General features: G+C 36.6%; 2 protein-coding genes across 7 annotated transcripts; one reads left to right on the top strand and one right to left on the bottom strand.

Annotated features, from left to right (window-relative positions):
* Nucleotides 1-59: 59 nt before the first annotated feature.
* On the bottom strand, nucleotides 60-5,709 carry ints14 (integrator complex subunit 14). The gene is made up of 12 exons (XM_027161627.2): nucleotides 5,552-5,709; nucleotides 4,897-5,176; nucleotides 4,565-4,672; nucleotides 3,768-3,923; nucleotides 3,352-3,470; nucleotides 3,089-3,231; nucleotides 2,084-2,173; nucleotides 1,851-1,995; nucleotides 1,619-1,752; nucleotides 1,134-1,252; nucleotides 716-781; nucleotides 60-630 (listed from the first exon to the last, which is right to left on the bottom strand). Exons 2-12 carry the CDS (start codon nucleotides 5,116-5,118, stop codon nucleotides 373-375), a joined length of 1,560 nt encoding a protein of 519 aa, XP_027017428.1. The 5' UTR covers nucleotides 5,119-5,176; nucleotides 5,552-5,709; the 3' UTR covers nucleotides 60-372.
* A 314-nt stretch (nucleotides 5,710-6,023) lies between these two features.
* slc24a1 (solute carrier family 24 member 1) lies at nucleotides 6,024-23,721 on the top strand. 6 transcript variants are annotated; one of them, XM_047822337.1, is made up of 11 exons: nucleotides 6,024-6,475; nucleotides 6,814-8,023; nucleotides 12,870-12,932; nucleotides 13,258-13,360; nucleotides 15,090-15,140; nucleotides 18,057-18,140; nucleotides 18,664-18,761; nucleotides 19,709-19,978; nucleotides 20,213-20,302; nucleotides 20,448-20,614; nucleotides 22,210-23,721. In XM_047822337.1, the coding sequence occupies exons 2-11, from the start codon at nucleotides 6,971-6,973 to the stop codon at nucleotides 22,457-22,459; spliced, it is 2,229 nt and encodes a 742-aa protein (XP_047678293.1). In that variant the 5' UTR covers nucleotides 6,024-6,475; nucleotides 6,814-6,970; the 3' UTR covers nucleotides 22,460-23,721. The 6 variants fall into 6 exon arrangements, with proteins under 6 accessions (XP_047678293.1, XP_047678292.1, XP_027017378.1 ...); XM_047822336.1 differs by having other exon boundaries at nucleotides 13,258-13,366; XM_027161577.2 differs by lacking the exon at nucleotides 15,090-15,140.
* Nucleotides 23,722-24,110: the final 389 nt, after the last annotated feature.

Here is a 24,110-nt window from a genome sequence, read left to right as displayed (position 1 = left end):
CAGGCAACTGATGATTGTTTAAAAATAAAGCTTAAAATAAATGATCATCATCAACTTCATTACAAATGTAAGATGCACTTTTATTTCTTTTGGGGCCGTTGTAGAAAATGCTATGTACACAAAAAAATAATCCTTATTGAGAAATAGGTTCTTGATAAACAAGTTTCTTGCGAGAATATGTCCAAAAAAAAAAAAGACATGCCATGAATCAGTGGTTCCTGTGCCACAAAATTCAGTACTTTACTATTTCTAAGATTTAACTTGTAGAATTGAAAGTACTGTAATATAGAATATGGTCAACCACAGAAAAGGCAATGGGGAGCAAAGCAGGTTCCATTGACATGTTTCAGTTTTTATACCATTGTCATTTGCCTACATCCTGTCATTCGCACTTCCTCCCCCCGAGAAGTCAGTGAGCATGGGTGTGATTATATGATCGAAAGCTGCATATTTGGATTCGCCACTACTAGCCAATTTGAGTTGCTGGGCAGCGTGGGACAGCTGGAAGGCAGCATCCGGATGTGCAGAGTCAGGCAGTAAGGTGCACTCCCTTTCCAACAGCTCAGCTACACATTTTAACAAGTCCAAGAAACCAAATGCTAGAGCAGCTTTACGTAGCCGGTTCAGCTCCTTTAACACAGGCACAAAGTTCTCAGTGATTAAAAATAAAACAAATAAGAGCCATATGCTTTCTTTTCTCAAAAAAGTGGGTTACCTTGTAGAAGGTTTGTGTTTTCTCTGGAAGTTTTCTAGCATTTCGAAGGATTTTCTGTACATCTGTCTGTAAGGAAAATACATTTAGTTTTGCATTGTGAGCAATGTGGCTGAATAAGGGCCTTTTATCTAGCTAGCAATCTGCAAAATATCAGCTTTCTGGTGCTTAATAAAAAGCCTAAGAGCATGAATCAAAAAACAACTGGATTGGCATCACCGAATATTTGCCATTATATGTCCAATAATAATACTACGTTGTGTCTGTCACTTGTCAATGTCTGTGTTTTGTCATTGAGGTGCTGTAAACTGGGCACCCAAATCAGATGCTGCAACCCCATAAGGCTAAGGTCAGTCATGCTATAGCATATCAGTCACATCATCATGAACCCTAAACTAAACAGATATTGTCATTTACACACCTGCAGTCCACTGGCTTTGATCCAGACTGTGACATTTTGGGCATAGCTTCGTTTGCTTTTGGGAAGTACAGGGAAAGGGCTTTTGCTGTCATCTTCGCCATAAGGATTTTCTGGTGCATCTACAAATCCAAAAAAACTACAATTTAAAATGTAATGATTTTATTTATGCATTTAGAAAAAAATATATAGATACATTTGACAGACAAGCATAGTTTAATATATGATGCTAATTTTGTAATAAATATTTTAGTACAGTATTTAAGCAGTTACATTCATCCTTGCATACTTATGCATGCCACTAGAAATGTACATTTAATAACAAAAAAAGATAAAAGATTTAGAAAAATACTTCAATTATAAATAAATAATTTTAAAATTAAACTATTCTACCTCTTAATCTGAAAATATCTGGTTTTACCTGAGTGGAACTGCTTCAAATCAAATAAAAAGTCCAACAAGTAAAATTAAAAATGTCTGTATTCTACCTGAAATGGGTCCAAGTTGAGAGATTTTCCCAAGCCACGGTAAAGGCTCTGGGCCAGGCTCAAATAACGACATCATCAAATTTGACTTTTTCTTACTGTCTGCCTGTGAGTAGAGCATTCCATACCAATCAGACCTAACAGAGGAGGTTCATGATTAGAGATGAACACAAGTGACTATATACAGAAGAATTGCTAGAACAAGGCTTGATTATCTAATTCAACAGTTTCTTACCCCAGCTGTACAATGGCCACCATGCCTTCAACTTTCAGACTGCCATGTAGGAGGACACAAAAATTTGGACTCTTTCCTGCCAACTGATTAGTTGATGTCTCCTCTTCCATTTCATCAGCAGCCCCTGCTCCCACTTCATCTGCCTCTGTAAACAAACACAAAAGCTGAAATTAGCATTTATTCATAAAATACAATGGGAATGAATAACAAAGAGTCTGAAGAGGAGTAGGCACCTTTAACAGCTATGGGTAGGACCAGGTGTCTGGACAGGACTGGAGGGCTGGCGATATCACCAATCTCAATAAAACCCACAATCTCCAAGTCTGGAACAAACACAAATACATATAATTTTAATTAGTTTAAATTCAGTTAATAGAATGTTTGCACAACAGCTATTTTCTGTGTAAATGCACAAACTTATGTATGCATGTGTGTGTTTATATAAATGTTCACACACATCACTGTGTGTCCCCAATAAGAAAACAAACCTTTGCCCCTTTTCCACCGAGGCAGTTTGAGTGCTGGTTCGGAGCCAGAACCTAATTTAGAACCAGTTCTTTCTTTTTCGACAGCCAAAGCACCGGCACTGAACCAGGAAAAGTGGTTCTTAACTAGCCCCAAAACGTTGCTGGTCTAGACTTAAGAACCGCTCGGGTCAGGGGCTTTTTGGCGGGGTATACTAATGTTTAAAACACTCTTACTTTACCACAATATGATCAATTATCAGCACACATGATAGTGGTTAGCTAAATGCTAAGGCTACCTTTTTTTCTGTGTTAATGATAAAATAATGTTATGTACTTTCTCGATTACAACCTCCGTTTATACAGATTACATGGAGCTGCATGTACACTTTGGATTCGCCGCATTTGGATGCCAATGTAGGTTCACAAAGCCATAAGCATTAACAGTAAAACAACATCCGCCATTGTTGATGTTGTGTTTGTGTTTGCCGCTGCTGCGCTAAAGTTGCTGGGAAACATGACACGTATACAGTGATGTCAGACTCGGCTCTGTGATGGCTCTCTAGCCAATGGAAAGGCAAACCGGTTCTTAGAAGGTTCGCCCATGGAACCAACTTTGAACCAGCACCCGGTTCTTTCCATTGGAAAAGGGGTACTTGATAACCACTGAAACGAACCAAACTCCTCTGGTGATCCTTCACTTAGCTGCAAATCCAGAGCTACACTCCTACTCTTTTGTGAATGTATATAATATAGGAAAATAATGCATGGTACCCGTGAGCACTGCTTTTGGTAACGGGTCAAGCTCCTCATCCAACAGCACAGGTTCTGGCCTGGGAAACACCTGCACATCAGATGCTAGGTTCCCACAGCGCAGCACGGCATGGAAAGGCATGTATGCATGGTCAATCAACTTCCTGCCAACACATGTTTACAGACACTACAACCAATCAATGGTTTTCACATTCAGTCACTGGATACATGTTACGCAAAACACACACAGTATAGGAAATAAATAAAGCAGTATAATTACCCACCCAAACATTGCTTGAACACTTTTCAGACATAGTGGACCATCCATAGTAAAAATCTGTCCATCTCCACCACTTAAACTGAGAAGCTGCTCCAAATTTCCCATGGCATCAGTGGCTTGGAGCTGCAATTAAAAAATAAAAATAACGTCCAAATTAAGGTCATATGTGGGAAACGGGCATGGCCTGTTCAATGTGAAATGCTCATCCATTTGAGCATAGCCAACCTCTTTAAATTGGCTAGGTATCATCATCATTATTAACAACAGTGATGAAAATTCATTTGAGCTCAAGTGTGATTTATGTGAATGAGGATTTTAAAATAAAGATAAAATGTCAGAGAAATTGAGTCAAGTGTGATGTTTTTCATATATAACAAAGGGGTTTGGCAACAAAGCATTTGTTTAATTTGAAAACGGTACCTCTTCTGCATTGGCAATACACACAATGTAGAGTTTGGTGGGAAAAGGGAAGGGAAGAGGAAATTTTTTGTCTTCTCCCCTTTGTTTCATTGTGGCCAGAGAGTGTCGCAGAGAACCACGACCAATACCCAGAGAACCGTCAGTCACCAACACCACCTACAGGTCATCAAATAAAACAGAACAGCATGAATGTCTAGGGAAAAAAATTACATTTATATTATATTAAAATGTTGTGTTAATTTTCATCTACTGTAGATAATTTGCAGCAAGGTAGCATAATTAAAAGGATGGATTTGTTATGCTATGGCAGGTATTTTAAAGGAAAATCTAACTGCAAATCAATACCCAATTATTCTAACTAATCATCCTTATCTCGCTGAACCTGAAAGAATTATTTAAGTCATGTTGAATACCTACATTTTCATGAAACACTTTACCTAGCACTTCCTTCCCTGTTTGTTGTTTGTAAATTTATTTAAGAAAAAAACAACTTTGAAGTGTTTTAAAACAGTGTTTTAGACTCATGGTATCAAGTATATAACCTAGTGAACCAGAGTTAATGTATCAAATGATAAAGAGTTAAGCACTTTTGTATGCTGCTCTGGATAAGGGTAAATGCTGTAAATGTACTATGGCTTTGTCAATCAGCCGATTTTAAAAAACTGTACACCTATGGGAGATATTCGGTCGACATGTTCAGCATTGCTCTTCACCACCATCACCAAACACCAAACCGAGAGGATATCTTTGGACGAATGATGTTCATCCCTACACATGCTTAACAGCACACACATTACCTGACATGGACATGTGCAGCCCCACTCCTGCTGCACAACGTTACTGACTCCCTGCAGTGCTGACTCCAGGCAGGTTTTATCATAGTCCTCCAGATTGTTCAAGGCCTCCTGTGCAGCAGTTAAAAGAAAAAGTATAAAAATTAGTAAACTGACCTGTTCAAAAAATAAAATAAAATAAAAAAAGATTAAATATTCGATTTGCTAATGTGTCACAATATAAATGTTTGAGGTAAACCTTTATTACAGTGAACCATATAGTAAAACTCTTTTTTTTCAACGGTGAAATTTGAATATCATCAACAATTATTGTGTTGTACCAGGATAGTACATACCTGTAAAGTGTTGTAGTCCCTCGTGAAAGGCACCATGAGCTCCCAAAGGGATGAAAAGGCGACAAGTGCAGTGAACTCTAACTTGTAATTTGTAGCCATGTGTTCAAAGAGCATGGTTAAGCCATGGACAGCCAGGTTCTTCCTCTGAAACTCCTCAGTGCCTTCCAGTGACACAGGTCGTGTCATGGACAGGGACACGTCCATGAGAACCACAGTTGGCATGATGGCAGAAGTATTTTATTCACTGTCTGTAGAAGTTATGAAAGTTCCCACATCCTACCTGTAAGAATGAGAAGAAACTGAGCATGTCAATTTAGGGGTGGAAGGTTAAAATAATATGTTACAGTACAATACAGTACATTATTGTAAACACCAGGTATTCGGCACCAAAAATAAGGCAAACGGCTTCTTCTTTTTTTCTTTTTTTTACAAAATCTGTCTGATGGTACGCCATTTTTTTTTCAATTTACAAACAAATGTAAATTTTATAATAAATAAAGATGCTAGCAGCTAGCGAGCAAAACCACAGCGTCCGAGCCTTATTGCGTTCAACTCGTACACGAACCAAAAGACAGTAAGCATTAAAAAACGGTAACAATAACCATTAATGTGCCTATAAAATAAATTATAAATGTGATTAACAAGGAACTTTTACCCATTCTGATAGCAGAGAAATAAAAACAGCTTAGAGAGTAAGTGTGCACCCTTTTTGTGATACCGGGTAGGGACAAAGGAAACCTGAAATTCTGTTCCGAGGAGAGATAGGGGATAGGGGAGGGGATGGGTTGAGAGAGAGAGAGAGAGAGAGAGAGAGAGAGAGAGAGAGAGAGAGAGAGAGAGAGAGAGAGAGAGAGAGACGGTAGGAAAGGGGGGAAGAGGGAAGCGGAGAGGGTAGAGGGAGGGAGAGACAATGAGAGAGAGAGAGAGAGAGAGAGAGAGAGAGAGAGAGAGAGAGAGAGAGAGAGAGAGAAAGGGGGAGGGAGAGCGAGAGAGACAGAGAGGGGGCGAGAGGGTGAGGGGGCGGAGAGGGGCGAAGAGGGAGGGAGGGAGACGGAGAGAGGGAGGGGATGGAGAGAGGGGGGGGGGAGAGATAAAAGCCTGAAGCACTTGTACATTTGAAGAAAGTACACGCCGTCTATTACTGATAAATATTTCAATCAGTTTATTTTAATATAGTGATTATAGCATTAATGGTATAGTATAAAATCTGTCGCAAGTTTAATGTAAGCTTTCTATACATTATTACATATTTTCATTTCAGTTAGTTGTTTTTATTCTTAACATTTCTTTTTCTTTACCACTTGTTCATTTTAAAATTAACAATCAAATACAAGAGATGATGAAAATGGTTCAAGACATTGGTTAATGAAAGTGTAGGGTGACAGTACAGCTAATCTTCTTAAATAGACTTCAGGTATTAGGAATTATGCTGATCCACGGTGGAGAGCTGTCCTGCTGTGCGTCCCAGTTGACCTGAGCTGCTGTGCGCAGTCTGTGTGTGTGTGTGAGCGCCGGAGCTCTGCGTTCAGCCCAGCTGTTCATCAGCACCGCACAACGGCCACCACCACCGCACTGCTCCGTAAGTACATCTCTCTCACAGATCAGCGAATAAACAATTAGCCACTGATTAATAACCGACGAAATGTGTCATAATCTGGTCACCCTAGGCTTTGAGGAAAATACTGCAAAAGAATAGAAATATACACCTGTACTTGCTACTAGTATCTAGAATATCTATTCTCTAATAAAGTTAATTTCTTTTCTTCTTTTTTATTTTTAGTTATTTTATTTTTTACATACTAACGCAATGTGTTTATATGCGTACTTACTAACAGATATCAGAATAATACTAACAGACAGGCAAGCAATACTGTACACAGATACCTGTTGCTTAAAGTTTATCCTAATTGTTTGCAGCGAGAGAGCTGGGAGAGCTGGGAGAACCCTCCAATCCTGAGAGAATGAGATGTTTCACTCTGTGACAGGGCCCTTCACACCCCATCATAACCTGGTGGGACATACTGGAATATTTTATCTGGGACGAGAGCAGCTCCCATAGGAAAGGCAGTGCAAAATGTATCTCACACGGAGAAAGAGACTTCAGCTGACCCGGATTATCTTTCTCCTATCTGGGGTTTTGCTTTGTTGTATATACCAACTTACTGTTAGGACCAGATTACCAGGACCCTGGCCAGAACCTCAGATTGGAGAAAACCCAAAAGGTGGCCCTGAAGATGCTACTGAAGGACTGGTAGTGAAACCAGGAGTAACAGCAAAGCTGACCACTGGTGCTGTGGAAGAAGGTACATCAACACATACTGCACCTAAACCAGACACAACTCCATCCACAACCCCTCTGAGAACAGAGAGAGCTAAAACAACAGTTTTACGCCCCATGACCACCACAAACAGGACAATTGTTCGTTGCATTTATGTGGATCCAGACCTCCCAAAGCCCAATCCAGTTCCTACACCAGCACCTGAACCTACCCACCCTACACCCACAATCGCCATCTCTGTTACTGCAGAGCCTCCTCATATCAAGGGTGAATACCCTCAGGACATCTTCACCATTGAAGAACGTCGGAGAGGCTGGGTGATTCTGCACATCTTTGGGATGATATATATGTTTGTTTCTTTGGCCATTGTGTGTGATGAGTTCTTTGTCCCTACACTTGGCGTCATCACTAAAAAGTTGGAGATCTCAGATGACGTTGCTGGAGCAACTTTCATGGCAGCAGGAGGCTCTGCTCCAGAACTCTTTACCTCCTTGATTGGTGTTTTTATTTCACACAGCAACGTGGGAATTGGAACTATCGTAGGCTCAGCTGTATTTAACATCCTTTTTGTAATAGGAATGTGTGCTTTGTTCTCCCGGGAGATGCTCTACCTCACCTGGTGGCCGCTCTTCAGAGATGTTTCCTTCTACATCTTAGATCTGATCATGCTCATCATCTTCTTCTTGGACAATACCATCATGTGGTGGGAGAGCATAATGCTCGTGGGTGGTTATGCAATTTACGTCTACTTCATGAAATATAATGTCCAGATTGAGCGAGCATTCAAGTCTCAGCTCCGCAGACACAAGAACATCGTCAAAGTCATCCCAGTGGAGGAGCCTGAGAAGGTGTGTCCTCATTTATTTATTTATTTATTTATTTATTTATTTATTTATTTATTTATTTATTTATTTATGTGTGGGGTGGGTACATTAAGACAGTCTCTTCACAGTTTAGACTCACATTAGAGAGGCCAGCTAAGTCGGTGTCCTCAAGCAGTCTAATCTAGTTATAATCAGTGAGCCATAAAACAGGATTGGCTTTGTTTTATAGTACACACTTGAACTCTTCTTAAATACCTTGATTAACACAATGCAGGAAGTTCTAAATGCAGTCCAAAAAAAGGGATTTGTTAAGTTCTATCTGATAGGAATTATATGAAGGTATTATAACATTGTCCTGCACAGACAACAGTACAGATATTTTTTTATTTGATTGTCCTATGTTTATTCATTAAACAGACACACAGATTTCACAGCCTTTGATGAGACAAAATGAAAAGGATCTCTTGTGTTTGTGCAAGCGAGACCTTACTAATGAGCCATCCTGCCATTTGTGACGTAGCTCACAAAGATTGACAGAATACAATGAATATTAATAAAATGTCTGTTACAATGTTCAACATTCAGGAGTTTTATATATATGTACAGGAAACAGTCTGTTACAACATACAATGAAATTGGTCTTTAAACCCTAATTGACATAAATTAATAGGATGTAAGAAAGGAGCAACATGCCCAAAAGACAAAATACATAAATTGCAAGACAAACATGAAATGAAATCTTTACAAGCTCCGCACCTCAACCTTACTTCCTATCTAAGCTTAGACACTGTGGTTAGTGGGTGCTTTAGAGAGATCAACATTCACACACTAATCTAAAGGTTTTTACACACACACACACACACACACACACACACACACACACACACACACACACACACACACACACACACACACACACACACACACACACACACACACACACACAGACACATAGAAGTAGCACACAAATGGTTCACCACAAATCATATATCAAAATGAGACTTAATAATGCGCATTAAAAACTAATGTAATGATGAACATCAATATTTTTCTTTGTGTAAGAGTTTTTTATCCACCCTTGCCTTTGAATATCCTTAAGCCTGTTGAAATCGAAGAGTTTTGGCTATTTCATGATATTTGTAGATTCACATTACCATAAAAGACAATTTCTTAGTAGTTAATTAGTTAATTAAAATCAATTGTACCTTCAGGGTGTTGACACACGCAGCCTTTTAAGCCCTAATACTATTTTCCTCTGCTAGCTAAAATAAAGCCATTCTCACTGTTAACACTAATCCTATAAGGCTGTGCTGTAGCCAAACAGTGTAACATATAGCATGTTTAAGTTAAGTGTGATTGGGGCTTATATAGTGTTAAAAGTGTGTAAGAAGGCTTACAGTGTTGTCAAGCTCTTGCACCTGAGTAGAACTCAACAGAGTTGCACACATTTAACACTTATGATTAATTAAGGAATAAACACAGCAGTGTTTGCTGTAATAGGAAAATATTTTACATTATTATATATTATAGTGATTCTTCTTCTTCTTCTTCTTCTTCTTCTTCTTCTTCTTCTTCTTCTTCTTCTTCTTCTTCTTCTTATTATTATTATTATTATTATTATTATTATTATTATTATTATATTTCATTATTTCCGCTTATACCAATATGTTGACAATGTATATTTGATATGTATATTTAATAACAACTTTTGACCATTTGTGCCATTTTCTGTTAAGAGTTTTATCACGATGACTTTAAAACTTTCTGACTGATCATAATGCGTTGATTAATTTTCTATAACAAACCTTGGGCATTATTGTTAGCTGTAGGTTTATATTAATGTGCTTGTTCTAATACATTACAGTTTTTATAGGAACATTTCATCTACAGGAGCTTGGATGACACTATATCTATGGCTAGTAACAATAGGATTAGAACTGTGGTTATTTAACTATATGAATTTTATTATCATTATACGCTGATATGGTGAAGCTTTTAGTACGATGTTTATTTAACATTTTTCACTGCTGTCTGTGCTTTGCAACAATCAACACTTTCCACCACAAGAGAGTGTTCAGGACAGAAGACAAAGGGTATTAATAAAGTAAAAATGTAATCTATGGCAAATTAATGTGGTATAAGAGGAATACAACACTTCACTACCTGCTAGGACATCCAAGTTTACATCTTACCATTCACTCATGTGTTAATTTCCCAAAGCAGCAAGTCTCATTCATTATAGTTGCAATTACCATATTATTAAAATATGGAACCACCAGCTCCGCTGTACTGTAAACTTCCCTATGGCATAAAATAACTGAATGTCATGAAGTGAGGACTCTTTCCATTAATACAGTATTAAATAAAACGTCTCTTTACAAAAATGCTGAACCAGATCAATGATTATGCATTTGTCTTTGTTTAAATAACAGCAAATATAAATCCATTTATTTATAGGCTTAGATTATGCAGAGTACCAACCATATACATCTTTCTAAATTAGCTGTTACTAGAACAATTGCATTTTTATAAACCTGTGATTGTGAATTTTTGTCAGCTCTAATCTTAGAGCTGTTTTAATAGAAAATGAATCAACATTTTCTGACCAGGGAAATTTGTGTACAGAAAAGATAGAAAAGTTAATGTAAAAGTTAAAGTAAACTGCACTTAATGCACAGCAGTATGCTCCCTAATCATCACAAGGATTATATATTTCATAAGCAGAATTTTCTAATACTACTGTGGGTGCGAACATTACACTAAGTAATCCGATATGATGCTTACAAGGCAAAGAAAAATCATTAAATCTATAGCATCTGTCTGGCCAGGGGTTCAGTGGTTTAAATTTCACTATTATTTTGTTTATATTTTAGAACTGATTGAAGCAAATTGATGACTGCAATAGTTTGGGATTTAAAAATGGGCTTTGCGTTACTGATCATAAAGTTGTGAGTTCAAATCCTGGCACCACCAAACTCCCACAGAATAGTGTAGAATAGAACGGGGCACAGAAGCCTTTATTATCGCCACATATACATTAAAGCACAGTGGAATTCTTTTCTTCACATACCCCAACTAAGGAGGTTGGGGTCAGAGTGCAGGGGCAGCTATGATACAGGCACTGGAGCACAGCTCTAAGGCGAATAGAGTTAAATGTTGCCAGTTAATATGCAGCAGAAACAAAATTGTCATGTCTTCTCACCTCCCATATGATTTGTTTTATCAACAGTTTTTTTTTTTTTTTACCTTTTTCTCCAGCAATACATTACTCATTAGCCAGGTAGTGTTGATGTCACACATGCAAATACACAGAGAAATAAAGTGAAGTTACATGCTGAGGGTGAGCAGATGTCCCAGATAACTCCCACCCCAGTCTGACAGAATGTGAAATATAAAATATAGAGCAATAAACAACTCCTTTTAGTAACTTTAGTAATAGCATCTAATGTATTTTTTAGTATTTTTTCCCTTTGGCTGACTACCATTTATTATACACCAATTTTCTTCCTGTTAAAAAAAATACATTTCATTACTGATCTCCTATTCCTTTACAGTATAATATCAAACTCTTTCACTTGTCACGCTTTCTCTTCACTGATTGGCTGTCAGCTGTTTCTGGCATGTGAGAAAATTTTCAGCCAATTCTGACCCATCGCCTCTGACACAGTGCTGATTGTAAATTACCATTACAGGATTGTGAGAGTGACTCACACCAGCTCAGGAACATCAGGTTTTTTTCTCATTTTATGCCTAGCTATAAAACCCCAGTCAGGATGTGTTCTAGTGCTCGCAACAATCAATAATGCAATAATATACTATTATATACTATTATATATTAGTCATTAATTAATCTTTTTTGCGTTAAATTATTAACTCTGAAACTGGAATTTGTGTTCTCTTAAATATAAGAATGTTAATAAGGAATGTGTATATAAATGTGTATATAAATAAATAAAGGTCAGAGTGGCACAGTGGCCAAGATGCCGGGTTGGTTCTACCAAAAAAAAAAAAAACATGATTAGTTTAATTGATCATAAATGAGCCTTAAAAATTCACTAACAGCTCATTTAACTGTGTTATATTACGTTATTGTTGTGTGTGTGTTATGTGTGTGTTTGTGTGTGTGTCTGGGTGTATGTGTGTGTGTGTGTACTCGAATAAACGCTTATTGATATAAGTTTAGAATAGTATAGTAATAAATAAACAATAATAAACTAAGAAGCCACATGAAAAAGATATCTAAATCTTACAATAATTAAAAATAATAAATCGAAACAACAAAACATTTCAAAATTAAGAAGTCATGAATACATGAATAATAGGTACTTCCTAATAAACTATTCTCAGTGAGAGAACTCACAGAAAGAAAGTCTCAGTCACACTGGGTCAAAACACCTCCCTTAAGCACACATGCTTATCGACCATAGATGTGCATGTTTGAAACAGACTCCAAATTTAAAAACGAGTAAAAATTGTGTTACATGGCTGATATTTAGGTTTGTCTATTCAAAAGTAGATAACAAGGTATCAGTTGATTTGAGGACCTGAATAACTGATGAATGGTCAGTTCTGTCTTCGTTCATGTGATATATAATCAGTGTGATTTTTTTTAAACAAGTCTATAATTATTAGATTATACATACATTGTACATAAAGATTATACGTACATAGCTAATTAAGATGATTCATAAAACTTTTATGATCCCATTTCAAACTCTGAGGACATGTGAACTCAATTATTCATCATTAGGTCTAATTACAAACATGTATAATTTTTTTATTTATAAGAAGTGGAATTAATAAGAAAAAAATATTCTAAGTTTCTGTGACTTTGGTCTTCTGTAATGTTTCAAATCGTTGTTTCTCACAGGAAAATGGGACAACAGTTGATGATAATTCCACTCCTGAACCAGAGGACAAGAATCGTTTAAAGGTAATAAAATAATGAATTAAAATGAAGAAAAGCAAAAATATTTGCCATACTATTAAAAAGATAAAAATGTGCAAGAGGCACACAAATTAGAGTCAGCTATGTTAGATGTGTAATGTGTTTCACATGTCCTATCGTATGAACATGGGATTTTTTTATCTGAGTAAAACTATCACTGTTTCCAAACCGTGCCTTTAAAATGTACTTTTGTAAAACATATTTATTTGTTTACTAGCTCTTTTGACATAATTAGATTAAGTGGTACCTATTTTCATATTTTATCTGTCTGTGTGTGAGATGGACTGTGTGTCTATATCCCTATATTCAGCTAAAGCCAACACTACAACGAGGGGGAAGTTCAGCATCTTTGCATAACAGCACCATGAGGAACACAATTTTCCAGCTCATGATTCACACACTGGATCCTTTGGGTGAGGGTAAGAGCACTTCAGTGATGCATCGGTTTATAAAAGGAAGCCACTTAGCATAAATTGTAGAAGTCATGTGACTGTTTAAATAACAGTGTCTCCAGTAAAGCTGCAAACCATAATGCATGCTCATATGCGCTTTCTAAGAGTGAGAGCAGATCTAATCTGATCGGAAGGAAAGATGTTGGAACATTCTAACATCTAAATTTCAAGACAAATAAAAAAAAACCCTTAACTACTAGTAAAAATAAAACATTATATTTTTATATTTGAGAAACCAAAACCACCTGTGGTCTCATTCAGATGTCATCCAATTATTACACAGTAAAGAAGTTAACAAGCAAGAAATTTCATCATATTAACTTGTCTCTGTTGTGAAGTAAGTCTAATATATTTTTTTAATGCTCAGGTTTTGGTTTGCAACCTGTGTATTTAGCTTTTTAATTCATGATAAAATATTCTATGTGATCTTTGATTAATGTGACTATTCTTGTCGATAAATAGTGAAATATGCCAAGGTGTGATACAAGGGAGTCTATTTGCCCTTCACTGAGTAAAATGGATTAGCAAAGTTTTAACTGAAGGCAGCACTAAATCCCGATTGAGACTAAGCAGATAAATGCCTCTCTCAGTCTATGGAGTGATGAGTGATTCGGTTAAGGATGCAGGGATGGAAATGACTCATAAGAATATTCCTGGCATTTTATTTTGTCATACTACTAAAATGTGATAGTTCATTTTGGATACTGATCATTAGCTGTAAAATAGCTATAAATAATTGTAATCTACCAAAATAATAACTTAAATATCAGTTATAAGTTTAAATATAAGTTAAATATCTTGATGGCTCTTCAAGGCAGCAGTACAGTAGTTTCATGAATTTCCTGTAAAGCCACCATGCAGTTGGAAAATTATCAGTTTGAGAAGCATATGGAGTAATTAGTTGTACAGTATAAGCATCCTTTGTCCTCATATCGTGGCAAATATGCAGCAAGCAAAGTACATAAAAACCAGAATACACCAGAGACTGAGCTTGCCTGGCTTAGATCATGTTCATACATGATCCATTGTGCATTCAAGCTGATCTCCATGGATGCCTGTCTACAGGTCAGTGGTAAAGGAAGAGGAGGCATTAAAGGTCTCTTATATCTAATGACCTTATCCTCAACCTCATGGAGTGGTGCTGCAGCTGCAGCCTCACAGACCTTTCTCAATCTGCCAGCATTGGACTGCTCCAGCATTATTAAGCTGCTTTTGATAGAGCTAATAAAAGCTGGCTGTGAGCCAGCTCCAGCAGCGCAATCCCTTTATCTTATCAGGGTTCTCCCGTATCCATACACAACAGATACAGCACACCTGCTACATAGCACTTCACATGACCCACTTTATGTAAGTGTTATCTTTGTTAATTGCATACAGTATGGGGTTTGTACTGGAGCATGTTTCTCTCGTGGCCAGCCTGGGGAAGGGCACAAAGGGTAGTCAGTATAGAGCACAGTTCTGCACTAAGCAACAATACCACTGTCATAGTGATCGAAGTGCTGAATAATTCATTTATAACTCTACATTTTATTCAGAGAAGGGGGCTGGGCTTTTATTTAAGCAAGTTTTGCATGACTTAATTTTTTCATTGACTCAAAATGATTAAATGTATTGTTGGGGGATGCAAAGTCACTTGAAGCTGCTATTGTGTCTCTCTTCAAAAGCATTTATATGAATCTCTGCTTATTAGACTCAGTGGTAAATGGGGGTACAATGCCCAGCAGCTCTTTGTCAAGTAAAGGTAAGATGTTCGAAAGGGTGTGCTGCTATTTCCATGTTACTGTGGATGTTTGTGCTGTGATGGCTATGTGGCTATATGGTGTTACAACGAAATGATGTTTTCAATTGCACTTGTTATTTTGCTTTTAGTGTGTGAGCTATGAATTCACAGTAATTGGAGGCAGTTGTAATTCCACAGCTTAAATAAGTATTTTCAAATATCTGCCATCTACAGTCAGGTCCAGATATATTGAAAATGAAAAAAAAAAAAAAGCTGTTTTAAAATGAGCAACAAAGATAATTTGATACAAGGGTTATCATTTGGGAAGGAGACATGCTTTTATTATAGTGACACTGTGTATACAGGTCAAAATGACTGGTGCAGTCCACTATATTATTTCAACCACAATGTTTAGAAAATCCTCAATGTTTTGGATATCCTGGATATCTATTGATTTAAACTACAGACCACATTAGAATCAGTTTTCTAAGTGGAACCCTCTCATAATGCTGTTGCCCATAACTCTATTCTGAACTTCTCTTCAGTTCACAGATACTATTCTTTAATAAGAGACATTCATTTCAAAAATATAAAACATTATTATTATTATTATTATTATTATTATTATTATTATTATTATTATTAGGACAAACTCAATATTGCAGAGTCACTAATAGAATTTTATTTAATAAACTAAATAAATTAAATGAATTATAAATGGTACATTCCCCAAATTTCCCTATTCCAGTCCTAAATAAATGCATGATAATAGGAGGGTGTAGGTCACTTTGAGAGCTAGCTGAAATTTCATAGCAGATACATTCATCAAATCCCAATTTTTCACCTAAGCAGACAATTAGAGGTTAAATTAGACAAATGGCTAGGATACTTTGCACTGGGGAATTTCTTTCTTGGTAACTTTTAATATTTACATGTTAGCCAAATAAAATATAATTTAATCTGTTGATTTATGTATGAAGATTAACAATGATTTAATACATAACTTAATCACAGAGATAATTTATGACAGATAATAAAAAGGTTTCTATAAAAAAAGGTTTTTATAAGACATCACATGTTGAATTCTTATCTCAGATGGGTCAGAAAGTGACAGCAGTGACGGACACTTTCGGAAGTTTTCTGTAAGGAGATGTTTAATATTTATGGAAGGAGTCATTGTCAGACCTTTCTAACGCTCTTCAGGAAAACCTGAACTTCCATGATCTTGGTAGCATGACAAGCTGCATTTTTACTCTTAATGAGAGAGCAATAAAGAGGGACTTGTGACGAACTTGACTAAAAACATTATTAATTATTTCATTCATTATTAATTAAAAAATACAACTGTTTGCAAATAAATGACATGAGAACATGCTGTTATTTCACGGTGTCTGGCTGTGTCACACAACATCAGCATTGATTATTTTCATGTAATAGCATGCCGTGTTTTATTCCTTATTTAAATATTACAGAATGTGGAAATGGATGCAACCAATAATTGGTCCATTAAGAGAAACTGGACCAGAATTGCATTGCCATTTTAATGCACCAGCAATTTTGACATATACACTATGTTTCAAACTGATACAGTGAATATAAAAAAGTATACACAAAGATTTCCCACCCTTAATGTGATATAGCAACCAATAGACTTGTAAAATATATATTCTATGGAAATAAAAAACTATGCATGCCCTTTTATAATGGAGCATTAAATAATCAACACCTGCAGAATGTTCTTTTTTTATCCGAGTACTGAGATCTTGGTCTCTAAAAACAGCTTAAAAAACATGTATGGGATTTCATTGTCATAAGGTATCAATCAGGAGAGGGGTAAAAAGAGCTTGCAAAATAGTATGAACAGGAAATCCATACAAAATTGACCAAAGGACAAGATGCAAACTTATCAGGGAAGCTGCCAAGAGACCTACAGCAACATTACGCTCTGCATGTGCCAGCAATTTCCTGTATTGTTCACATGTCTGGGCTTTGGGGTATGGTGGCTTGGTAGAAGCCCCTAATGGAAGCACTAAAGCACCCAATCTCACCTAAACCATATGTTTTTCATTTGAGTTTTGTTGGTTGCTATATTGCATTAAAGGTAGAAAAGAAATCCGATATGGTTTTCCATCACAAAAGCTGAGTGATGAATTGTTATATACACCATAGTTGTCATTTGTATTATTATTTTTATTATAATAAAAGCATGATTTCCCCATGTTTTACCCTTTATGTTCTGTTTGGTCCAGAATGACCCATTATATAGTTACTTCCCGACCGTTATCACTATTTTTTATCTCTCTGCTTGTCTGTGTTTAGTACAGAAATTGTTCATTCATTCTTTCACTGGTTCATTACATTGAAACTGTTACTGTTACTGTTACATTGCAACACACATGCTTTAAAAAGCTATGGCTTCTTTGGGAACTATTTGTGTTGAAGGAGCCTATGACCTATGGCTGAATCACAGCCTTGCTAATATGCCCTATAATACTAAAAATTAAAAGTATAAAATGTTCTAAAATGAGTCTAAAATACATGAACAATCATTTATATTACAGAAATGTCCAACTAATGAGAAGGTGAAACAAAGCACTGTGATTTGTGCCACCTTGTTTGTGTGATTGTTGAGTATTTGTATATCTGGAAGAAAAAAAAAACGTTTGTGAATCTATTCGGTGTTCCGTTTATTTTTCTTTCAGCTCCATTTACAAATTATTGTTCATGTAGGCATTTACTGCGATAAAGAAATGCCAACTGTATTGCTAAAAATCCTAAAGATATATCCTGGGTCTATGACATTCTGTAGATCATAACTAAAACGAATAGAACATAGGGTTAAACATAACATTATCTGTGCTGCTTCATTCAGCTTCTTTACTTACCTTTATCAAGTCTAGACCTGACTGTATATATTTCACTTCTTTTGGTTTGCAGTGAAGTTTAAAGAAAAGGCTCAGATTTTGAACAGCATGGCCAGGGGGAAAGTAGAGGGCAAAGAGAAGGAAAAATCGGGCAAAGGTGAGCTCCGGTATTCCACCATGTCATCATACTGTCCTAGTACAGCGTGTGTTATAATGGTTGCTCAGAGGTTTGTCTACAGGTGTGACTTTAATTCTTAATTACATTGCTGATTCATGTGGCATTCGCAAAAAAAAAAAACAGCAGCACATCCAGCTGGGACCAGGGAGATAAGTGGCCAGAAAGGACTCTGCCAGTAGCTTTGCTCCGAAAATCCATGTACATTTGTTCAGAACGGGAGATCTCAACACACTGGCAATCACAAAGATTGAGCTCATTTTCATGAATTAAGTATTAGACTCAGGATCACTGCAAATGATAAAATCTGCCAAATAACACATTGATGTTATTCCATTAGAAACATTTATTGCTTCCTTTAAAAAACACAGCTAGCTCTGAGAGTCAGTCAATGTTCTCATCAGTAAAAATAGTTGCTGATGACAATATAAGTATATTAATCACAGGCTGTTGAGTTTATTTGTTTTCTTGAGTTTGGTCTTCATATGATGGTAAAACTTCACAGGTGAAGATTGTAACACGGAGGACACTAAGGAATCTAAAGAGCCAGGACCAGCACCATCTAACAAGGCAGATACCAAGGAAAAGCCAGAGGGGCAGAAGGTGGGCAAATGAGCTGTAATGCAGCACATTAAATAATACACACTTTACCTCCACTTTAATAGAAAACCGGTACACCATCTCATTTATGCATTTAACACCAGAAAAGGGAAATGTGATCTCAGTAACTTTAACAGTGGCATGGTTGTTGGAGCCAGATGGGCTGGTTTGAGTATGTTAGAAACTGCTGATCTCCCAGGACTTTCACACACAACAGTCACTGTTGTTTATACAAAATAGTGCAAAAAAAATAAAATAAAAAAAACTCCTGTGAGAATAGGATCTGCAAACTGAAACACCTTGCTGATAAGAGAGATTAGAGGAGAATGACCAGACTTGTTCAAGGTGACAAAAAGTCTTGTTCAATGGTGAATGGAATAGCATATCAGAGCACATCAAACCTTGAGGTGCATGAGATACAACGGCAAAATTCCTCTCTGCTGATAACAGACGTCTGATGCTACCATGGGCACAGACTGAGCATAACCTGAGAGTTGACTGTTATAGACTGGAAAAAGACCAAAAGAATTTTTTTTTCTTCAACTGTCCAGTTTCTGTGAGCTTGTGCTCATGCTAGCCACAGTTTCCTGATGATAGATGATATGAATGGAAACCAATGTGGTTTTCTGCTGTTGTAGCACATCCATCTTAAAGTTTTATGTTTTGTGCATGCTAAGATGATTTTTTTCACTAACTGAGGATGTACAGAGTGATTATTACAAACAACAATGCCAAAATTAATGAAAATACCAACATAATAAAGGAACTGAACCCCTTGAACTATATCTGTATGATTGTATGCATTATGCTGCTTCTACGTTATATGCTGATAATGATGTAACAGTGTAAGTAAGCAGGTGTATATGCATTAATTAAAGTTGATGGTGAGTGTACTGTATATTACCCATTTAAACTTCCAGCTATGTCTCTGTTTCTTTCTTTTTGTGCAGGAGGAGAAGGAGGCAGCAGCAGCAGGAGAAGGAGGGGGCTCAGAGGGATCAGAAGGTTCTGATGACAGTGATGATGACAGTGAAGAAGACAGTGATGAAGACAGTGATGATGAAGATGATGATCAGGAAGAAGATGATGAAGATGGAGAGGAAAATGAAGAGCCGCTGTCCTTGGAATGGCCAGACACCAGACGAAAACAAGCCACATACCTGTTTCTTCTGCCCATTGTCTTTCCTTTGTGGCTCACCGTACCTGATGTCAGAAACCCAGTAAAGCAAAACAATACTTTAAACTGAGTCACTTCATTGCAGTGCAATTACATCAATTTAGCTTATAGCTTTGTTAGTAGTCCCTAGATCAAACCTCTATTTTAAACGAATGTAACAGCCAACATTAAATATTATTAAATATCTTGGATTTGGGAATACTTGAAAATAAGTTATACTTTTGGGTGGAATGAGACAGGTTAAGCTGTTTGTCTCATTGATCATTGTCCTTTACAGGCATCCAGGAAATACTTTGTCATCACCTTCCTTGGTTCTATAGTGTGGATTGCTATTTTCTCCTATCTCATGGTGTGGTGGGCGCATCAGGTCAGTTTATGAACACTTGTGCCTTCTGGGTTAGATTCCATTTATAGTGGAATGTCAGTAAAACTGACATGGAATGTAACATTTTGAACTATACATAATGAAGAATCCTTCATACTGAAGTTTTACTTGTCTTTTTTCCTCCAAGGTGGGTGAAACCATTGGCATTTCAGAGGAGATAATGGGTCTCACCATTCTGGCAGCCGGTACATCCATCCCTGACCTAATCACCAGTGTGATTGTAGCTCGCAAGGGCCTGGGAGACATGGCTGTTTCCAGCTCAGTAGGCAGCAACATATTTGATATCACTGTGGGGTAAGTCATCAAGGTCTTTACTTATGTATGGTTTAGGTAATATAATAGCAAAATAGGGTTCTATAAATCAGGTGCTCCTAAAATTTGTAAACAGTAAATCATTTTTATATTATCTTGAGACAATGCTATTGCAAACTACTTGCAGATGCATATTTTGTACCATTGCTTTGCTGCACCCTTGTGCAAATTAATGACACTGCTATAAGTTTCAAGTCATAAACATGAAACAATAAACAAGGAGCTCTTGTATTCAGATGTGTTTCTTGGACAGCTATTTCTCAATTCTCTTGTTGTGTATTGTTCTAAGAACCCAAAGTCAGAATCGCAGGTAAATTGGCTGGGGAAAGTCTTTATTATTACTTTCCTTCCATTTCTATGCCAGACATGGTATTCTACATAGCAGCCAATAGTTGTTAAATGTTATTGGATTGTGGATAAATCCTGATAATGCCATGGGAAGATCAAACCGCATAAAAGGGAAGAGGCCAAAAAGGAGGGAACCCAAGTCCATCCCTGTTTATGCATTAATGGAGTCAACAGTCAACTTTGCAGCCTCAGGAAGAGTTTGTGGTCTGGCACACTAGAGGCACTTATGTACAGATCCTCTGGACAGTGAGACTGACTGAATGATGAGGAGATGTCACAGAGGGAACTGACCCAATAGAAGAATGAGGACTTAACTTGAAAGAATAGTATGCCATTAAGAAAACAGCTAAAGGTTAGCTGTTAAATTATACCCCTGTATAATGGCATTAACAAATTCTATGAACTGGTGGCAGGGAAAAGTTCATAAGTTAATTTTTAATAAAATACTCAATTATTTTAAATACTCATTCAGACATTGAGCCAAAGGAAAATACTCAATTCAATTCAATTCAAGTTTATTTGTATAGTGCTTTTTACAATAGACATTGTCTCAAAGCAGGTTTACAGAGCATAAACATAGAGCAATTGTTATTGCACTATGCTCTATACTCTAAACATACTCTAAAACACTATGTTCCTGAACTGTTGTTAGTTGCTTTAACATGGTCAAATCCTATGCTATTGTGCCTGAAAATAATTAGGGTTAAAAAAAATTTCTCCTATGATTTAACACAGACCCACATACAACAGAACAGAGAAAATGTTTCCCTTCAGTTGCCTTTAACTCATTAGTCTCAAAGATACACAACACCAGTGCATGACTGGTATGTGCCCAGTTAATACAGACGTCTTTCTTTTTCAACAAGGGATAGTAGTCAGTTAGTCAAATGCCTTTGTACAAATCCTTGTTAAATTCCTTATAGTAAAGTCTGACCACTTTGCAGTCATCTTGGGAAATTACCCAGGCAGTTTATTTCAGTTATACCAATAGAATGTGTGTTACTTGCCTCTCAGAACCATCAGATTATTTTGTGCAATGTAGAATGTTGCTCAACCCATTTTAAGAATGTAGATTTTCTATCAGATTTCAAAATAGAGAAATTTCAAAGAAGCATCATAAGCAGCATCAAATAGCCTTGAAATACTCAAAGAAATCAAGAATATTATAACATCAGAATATAATGTTGAGTTATTATGCATTTTTAAGTTCAATTTCCCTGTATCTGCAGGTTGCCAGTGCCCTGGTTATTATTCTCTTCCTTCCATGGGATGGTGCCAGTGGCTGTCAGCAGCAATGGACTTTTCTGTGCCATTGTGCTGCTCTTCCTCATGCTGCTCTTTGTCATCATCTCCATCGCAGTTTGTAAGTGGAGAATGAATAAAATGCTGGGCTTCACCATGTTCCTGCTCTACTTTGTGTTCCTTGTGCTCAGTGTTATGCTGGAGGACCGTATTATTGTCTGTCCAGTGTCAATTTAAGCAACACAGTGACTCCCAGTGTCTAATGAAATGGCAACATTTCAGTTTGAACCAGTCATTTGTTTTGTTTGATTTCACCCTTACTTACCTGCAGAGGAGACAAAACCACTTTGATTGCTTCCTGTGCATGTGACCATGTGTGTTAAGACCTTTCAACAATATCATGAAGTGTGGTATGATGCAGTATTTGCAGTCAGTACTGTTGTAATACAGACGTTTTCCCTTTTTCTTCAGACCCCATACACATATCAGACAACATGTATACTATATGGAGTTATCCACTTGGCAACTAGTGACTATAGTAGGAACTAAAGGTTTCCTGTCTTTTAAAGCTGGGGAGAGCCTTCTCTCACTCCAACTGATCTCTTTTGCCTTGGTTAGTGCATTACTCCTGTCATCTAGTAAACTCAAGAAAGCAACTGCGTGACAAAATTACTTATTCCAAATATTATGCCATACATCACTTTGTGACCTTGTGGTTATCTTTTGGTTATCAGGGGTTCATAGAACAAAAGATGACGACATATAAATCTTTTGTTTGACACAGCTACTTATGGAACTCTGCATTAGCCACTTAATGTTATGTAATGCTGCTCTCCGGAAACACTAAATAACTCACAGTTATACATTCACATTTGAGTCATGAGATAATTTTCTCTCAAAAAACAAGTAAGATGACTATGATGAGCCACTGTGCAATACACCACATGGTGGCATCTTATGCATCTTTATGGTAGCTAGTTAAAGACTTTCACCTAGTAGCTAAAGCTGGTTAATTTTTGTGCACACAATTTCCAGTGCATCATAAATGAACTGTTATGTGATGTACAATACACTCATATATGTTTCCCTTGTTCTGTCCACCAGCCTACCATCTATTTTAAAATATACTGTTAACACTCCAAATTTCTGCCCAAATTTAATACAAACACAGATGTGCACATTCATTTAGATATGGTTTGATTTTTGGATTGTATGTTTATGTATGCAGAACAAAATTGTAGTATTAGCTGTATTATGCTCATTCCTATTATGATAGTATTCTGGCAAGTAATGTTTCCCATGTAATTGTGTAGTATACGTGTGCAGACACTTTTTTAATGTCGCAGTTTAGTAGCACCTGTTTAAACTACTTTTAAAAGCATAGCCCTGCATTTTCTTTTCTTTTTTGCATTGACTTCACATATCTCTTTTTTGTTTTATTAATGGTATCATGCAAAAACATTATTCCAAAGGCTGTAGTCCTTTAGAAAGAATAATGAAATTCAATGAATTGTTTACTGTAAATTATGTAATTTACACTCGTACTGCAATAGTTATTTTTGTAAAATGAGTTATTACAACACTGAAACATCATTATTTGTGCTTTTAAAACACTTTTTTTTCCTTTTTCAACTTTAAAATAGCTATCTGCAACAAAGTAGTTTTGTGTATTAGTCTGTTTATTGTTCTAATAAGTGTATAAAAAAAAACAGATCGTTATGCTATGGAAGCAAACCAAATAATGAGGGAAAATGGTACATCTTTTTTTTTCCTGTCGTACAAGATTTAAAACAGTGTTTAGAATAACACTGATGAACAGTGTTCCAAAAGTACCATGTTTATCACTCACTCACTCAGTTTTCCTCTCTCTATTTCTAATAAATGTGTT

Source organism: Tachysurus fulvidraco, chromosome 13 (assembly GCF_022655615.1).
Source record: "Tachysurus fulvidraco isolate hzauxx_2018 chromosome 13, HZAU_PFXX_2.0, whole genome shotgun sequence".
In the NCBI taxonomy this organism is placed as follows: Eukaryota; Metazoa; Chordata; class Actinopteri; order Siluriformes; family Bagridae; genus Tachysurus; species Tachysurus fulvidraco.
Note: the sequence above shows the minus strand (reverse complement) of the source record. Positions and strands in the feature narration are given on the sequence as shown.

Excerpts from the sequence above, each read along its gene's own strand:
- slc24a1 (XM_047822336.1), top strand. The coding sequence starts at position 6,971 with ATGTATCTCACACGGAGAAAGAGACTTCAGCTGACCCGGATTATCTTT. Across the intron at positions 13,367-15,089 it reads ACTGGATCCTTTGGGTGAGG|ACTCAGTGGTAAATGGGGGT; the intron begins GTAAGAGCACTT and ends TCTGCTTATTAG. Across the intron at positions 20,303-20,447 it reads TGGTGTGGTGGGCGCATCAG|GTGGGTGAAACCATTGGCAT; the intron begins GTCAGTTTATGA and ends TTTTCCTCCAAG.
- ints14 (XM_027161627.2), bottom strand. The coding sequence starts at position 5,118 with ATGCCAACTGTGGTTCTCATGGACGTGTCCCTGTCCATGACACGACCT. Across the intron at positions 3,232-3,351 it reads AGTGTTCAAGCAATGTTTGG|GAAGTTGATTGACCATGCAT; the intron begins GTGGGTAATTAT and ends ATGTGTTGGCAG. Across the intron at positions 1,753-1,850 it reads GTGGCCATTGTACAGCTGGG|GTCTGATTGGTATGGAATGC; the intron begins GTAAGAAACTGT and ends CTCCTCTGTTAG.